The sequence below is a fragment of the Euleptes europaea genome, chromosome 1 (assembly GCF_029931775.1).
Source record: "Euleptes europaea isolate rEulEur1 chromosome 1, rEulEur1.hap1, whole genome shotgun sequence".
NCBI lineage: Eukaryota > Metazoa > Chordata > Lepidosauria > Squamata > Sphaerodactylidae > Euleptes > Euleptes europaea.
This window is the reverse complement of record NC_079312.1, coordinates 89,156,254-89,161,875: the sequence shown is the minus strand read 5'-3', so window position 1 is coordinate 89,161,875 and position 5,622 is coordinate 89,156,254. Positions and strand designations below refer to the sequence as shown.

Genomic DNA, 5,622 nt, shown 5'->3' with positions numbered 1-5,622 from the left:
ATGTAAAATTCTTACTTTACAAGTTTGATGAGTGGGCCAAGGTAATATCTTTGCTGAGGAACAAGAGGTGCTCATGGCAGATTTTTCAGAAAGAGAAAAGTGCTTTGTTTTAGATCATTTCTAAATATTCCAGATGCAAAAAGGGCCACTTGTATGTTTCCTTTGTTGGTTAAGATAATTGTTTTAATTCAGATAACAGGGGATACACAGTTAGGACTGCAGGCTGTTGCATCTGATTAATTTTTAAAAATATATATTCAATTTTTCTTGTTAAAAATCTGCAAGGTTGCTCAAAACCTTAAAGTAAAACTATACTAATAAACAACAAGAATAAAATTTTAAAAAAGCAACACCAGCAGTACAAATTGAACAGTCAAGCAGGTACAACAGACAATTAGATCACTATTAAAATTTTGGACAAATGGAATGGACTTAGTCTGGCACCTAAAGTATGGCACAATGGTGCCAGGCAAATATTTCTGGTGAGGCAATTCCAAAGCTGGGTACCACAGAATGTCTTCTTGGCCAAGTTCACAGGATAGTCCTTCATTTGGGCTTTTAAAGGTCAGAAACAGTATCAGAATTGTGCCTGGAAACAAATTAGAAGCCAACATATTGGAGAAGTATGAACACTACAGTAAACCCCATAGTCTGGCTGCCTCATTTTAAAGGGCAGAAACAATAGATAATTAAGCCAGGATGTTACTGGACATAGATAGTTCCTCAGTGGAACAGGCTTCCTCAGGAAGTGGTGGTCTGTTCTTTGGAGATTTTAAAGCAGAGGCTAGATGGCCATCTGACAGCAATGCTGATTCAGTGAACCTAGGCAGCTCATGAGAGGGAGGACAGGAAGGGTTGCATCAGTGCTTGGCTCTTGTGGCCCTTTCTTACATGCCCAAAGTAAAGTTGATTGCCACTTCAGGGTCTGGAAGCAATTTTCCTCCAGGCCACATTGGCCAGGGATCCCAGAGGAGTTTTCTTGGGGCATGGAGCCGGGGTCTCTGGGGGTGTGGGGGGAGGTAGCTGTGAAATTTCTGCATTGTGCAAGGGGTTGTACTAGATGACCCAGGTGGTCCCTTCCAACTCTATGTTTCTATAGATAATCATGGCCAGACAATCTCTTTCTAGGGGGAACATGGCTAGTAAGTAGGTAAAAGGCATCTAATACTACAGGTGTCAGCTAAGCAATCATATGTGAAGCTGAAACTAAAAGCACCCATAAATACATTGATCATTATGGAGGAATGTAGCGCAGCTGCAGCACCGTGTTAATGCTGAGCTTTAATTAGCTTTATAAATCAGAACAGGGGAATCAAACTACTAGACATCTTACCTAGTGGATGGGTGATACAGATGCATATTGGCTCCTTTCCTTTATATCTTATGTATGTGATGTACAAATGAGTTAAAGGAGAATTCATTTTTCATCCACCTACAGTGAGCAACAATTTTTTTTCACTTTTTAAATATGTTCTGTTTTTCTTTGGAAAAGTATGACAGACATTCACTGTTCTCTGAGAAATTACTGCATAAAGAATAATCAGTCTACACATTTTGACAAACCTAAAATTAGTATTTTAGGAGAAAACCCCAAAAAAATTCTGATCAGAATACTGAATAAATTAAATTTCTTATTTTAGGGTTCATCTCTCAGAATATAGCTAGAACTACTTCCAATTTACCAAATTAAAGGCCAATCTGAAACCAATGGAAAATCTGCAGACATGATGAGATAAACAAGCCCCCCCTCTTAAAATCCTGAAAGCAAAGATGAGGGTAACTATAGTTCATATCTTGATAACTTCTCAGAATAGGGTTGAGGTCAGCTCTTGGTGTTTCCAAAAAGACCTCTGATATCTCCTTAGAGCATAAATTAGCAAAATTACCTGTGAAGATGAGCGTGCATTTAGATATTTTTAAACAGCTTAACGGCCTAAACTTGGAAGCCAAGAATCCCCTTCCAAAATACTTTATGGTTTGCTCTTTGAGACAAAGACCATGCCACTTGTGTAGGGTTTCTTGTGCAAATTCTAAGAACAAAATGCCAGTGGCAGCTAAAGGGAATGTAAAAAACAGACTGAGAGTGCATCTTCAATCTGGCCTATCTAAATTTGCAGAAGTGAAGGCTCTCCAATGCCATTTTGACTTAATCCAGCTGACTTAAAAGCCAGGTATTTCTAAAGAATGATAACTGACACTTCTATAGCTCCAGAAGATGTCTGTTGTACTCTTAAATGGCTGTTAAAAGGAAAGTTCCTTTCAATTTGAGATTCTGAAGAATGAGTAGTGGAGAATTTACTACCTTCTTTATTCCAAGGATCTTTTTACAACGAAATAACACCTAATTCTCTGAAACCACATGTCCTTTCTTTTAAAGTACCATTGACTTAATCAGCAAACAAAACAAAGGCATTTTTAGGTGGTAATACGAGGCATGCAACAGAAAAGGCGGGATTTTTTGCTGCAGCAAGTGCGTGTCAAAATTTTTAATGTGCATGAGTTGTTTGTTTTTTACTTTCTCATTATATAGCTGAGTCCTCAGACACGTTATATTTATATTGTTACATCTGTCATATTGGTATAAACGTGTTGTGTTTCTTTTTATACCAAAGTCTTCAGAAACTTGATCATGATATGGGAATAATAAAATCCAGAATTGTATCACTGGAATAACTGCTCGACAGATAGGCACCGTGAGAACTGACATTGCCCATTATGCAGAAGCTGTTTTTCATTCCCACAGCTTCCTGAAGCTGGTCCTGTTACAGCAAACCCACAGACTTCGCAACACTTCTTCCATTGTCTGTACAAAAGACACAGAGGACCTTGTACTTGATGGCCCAAGTTTTCCTTCCTCTCTCTGCCGCCCCTTGACAGCCAGAGCAGCTCTAAGAGAAACTTTAACAGAAGAAAGCGGCTACCAGTTAATGGGTGAGTGTTCCACCCACCCATGTCAGTCAAATGGCACAGAAAAAAAAGAAAAAGAAAAAAAGGAGGGGTGGCAATAAAAGGACAGCGTCTCTGAGGGAAGGAGCCTTTACAGCAAGAGGACGTGTGAAGCACAGCAACTCAAGGCGTTTCCCATTCCATATCAAAAACAGACTCTAGGGCTGAAACACTATCCGGGCTCCGATAAAATGGACTCCATCCAAGCATTTGAGAAGCTCCGGACAGCTGCGGCCAGGGTGAGAAGTCTCACAGCACAGCGTTAAACAAGAAAATGTTGTCTAAAATCTAAGCCAGCTCTTACCTAGAACCGAGTTGAACAACCCTCAAGGCCATGAACAATGTTGGCGAGATCTCTCGGAAGAGCGGCCTGGACAACTCGAAGCTTGAAGAAAACCCGGCTCCGAGGCTTTGTATCATGCCTGACTGTGTAGAAGAGTGTGAAGAAATCAAGAAGGCCGCCTCAAATATTGTGGGGGTTCACGTCGGCTTGGAACAAAGCCAGACGAGCAGCTGCAGTGAAGCTCCTCTCTCCAGCAAGGATACCTCAACGAGTTCCCTGCAGTGCCACTTTGCCCGTCTAAAGCAGCAAATGGCCAGGCAGAAGGCAGAGTATGAAGCTAAGCTTACAAGGTAAACATCCAATCTGTGAACGTTCTACAACTTTCCTGTTTGGGTTTCTCCGATGCAGAATTCCGCAATGAAAAGTAAGGCATACTGGCTCACAATTTCCAAGTACATCTACAGTTTGTTTATTAAAATTCTAGTAAGAATTAAAATAATTTTCTCTCTTCTACTTTGGGTATAAGCTACAGATTAAAAAAAAAAAAAAGCCCTAGCCAATTTAAAGGACCAATTTGCATGATTGCATTTTGCCCACTGGAGGCAGGGATAGATGTACAATTAAACTACTACAGCATAAACATGAAAGCCATATGTACTAGGGGATAATATTTACATTCAAATGAAAGAAACTGCCTGAGTAAATGCTTTTTGGAGCTGGCGGGGGTATAATCAGCAGGATAACATACTCTTTTGTTTCACTTTTTTTGTCTTCATTTACCACCATCTCTTAATTTCTACTGCTTAAACTGGGCTAGTGGCAATGTACCCCTGTGGTCCACATGGTTATACCAAAGTGTTTGCAATAATGGAAATTTATTCATTTCAAATGGTGATGAGCATGGAGGTCATAAAAACTTTGCTGTCATAGATTATCACTCTAATGCCTTTGGAGCATGCTAGACCAGGGCACACATATTCTTTTTTGAAGATAAGCTGCCTCTCCTGTTTATATTACTCAGAGCTCAAAAGAGCATTTGAAAAGCACTATGCTTGAAAAATTACTGTATTTCAAGATACAGCTGAGGAAAGAGGGTTGCACAGCTACCACATCTGTTTTTTCCCCAACAGCCTGGAGCAGCGGAACAAAGAACTGCAGTTAGAGATTAAGGATCTGCATTCAAAACTGGGTCAGCAACGGAAGTGGTATCATTTGGTAGAAATTAAAATACGCAGTGCAGAAAGAGCTCGGGAAGATGCAGAGAGAAGAAATGCGACTCTCCAGAGGGAAATGGAACAGTTTTTTGATACTTTTGGAGAATTAACAAATGAACTAAAGGCACCCGAGCGAAATGCTCAGAGTTTTTAGAAACAAACTGGTCTCCATCTTAATTGAAGAAAATCTGTTTTATAACTGTTTCAATCTATATGCAAAGTTAAAAATCCTTCCCCCCCAAAACAATAAAATCATAACATTACAGAACCCTTTCTCTTACTTACATTTTAAAATACAATAAATACTTAAATAGTCTATTGAAGAGTACAATATGCAGATACTTAATTTGCATTCTTATTGTAGAATTCAGCCTGTAGAGAAGTAGATTTTTAACACTAAGATTAACATGGAAAAAAGAACAGGGGAGACTGGGTATGAAGGAGGAATATGAATGATGAGGTGCATTTTGGGAAAAGAAGAGTTGGTTTTTATATGCCGACTTTCTCTACCACTTAAGGGAGACTCAAACCAGCTTACAATCACCTTCCCCTCCCCTCCCCACAACAGACACCCTGGGAAGTAGGTGGGGCTGAGAAAGCTCTAACAGAGCTGTAACATACAGAAATGGTATATTCTTCAAAGGAAGGCTCGGAAGAAAGCGATAAAGGATGCTAGCAAAGAAATGAAGTACTTGGGGGGGGGGGATGCTTAGGTTTCTGCAATGCTCCTGTCAGGATCTCTCATCTGGAGAAACTCCTTTGCTACAAAATAGGCTATATTAATGACTGCTTTTGGTACAGACCCCATGTAACAATCCCAGCCTTGTCAGGATACCAAACCATTACTTCACACTGCACACTTTTAAGCTTTGAGCCAGAATGACTTAAGGCCATGCTGCATAAAGACAGAGGTCTGTTTTCCGCCTCTCTGTAGAAGTTATGGAAATAGTGCTGTGGGACAGACAATGCCACTATTATATATAAAAAAAAAAGTACTCATGGCAACAGTTTGCTGCACTTTGAAAGCTGGGGGTGGGGAAGACATCCAAATGTACTGACTTATTTGTTGTGTGTGTGTGTGTGTTTTTTAACTAATTGTAAGCTGTTTTGAACAATTAAAACAAAGTAATAAGATTTATCAAACTGAGCTCACATTTCCCAAGTAGACAAAATAATTCA

The 5,622-nt window shown here is 39.7% G+C and overlaps 1 protein-coding gene across 1 annotated transcript; it reads left to right on the top strand.

Moving 5' to 3' along the window:
* The first annotated feature begins 3,280 nt into the window (after positions 1-3,280).
* LOC130475793 (rho GTPase-activating protein 24-like) lies at positions 3,281-4,597 on the top strand. Its single transcript, XM_056847660.1, has 2 exons — positions 3,281-3,579; positions 4,360-4,597. The coding sequence occupies exons 1-2, from the start codon at positions 3,281-3,283 to the stop codon at positions 4,595-4,597; spliced, it is 537 nt and encodes a 178-aa protein (XP_056703638.1).
* Positions 4,598-5,622: the final 1,025 nt, after the last annotated feature.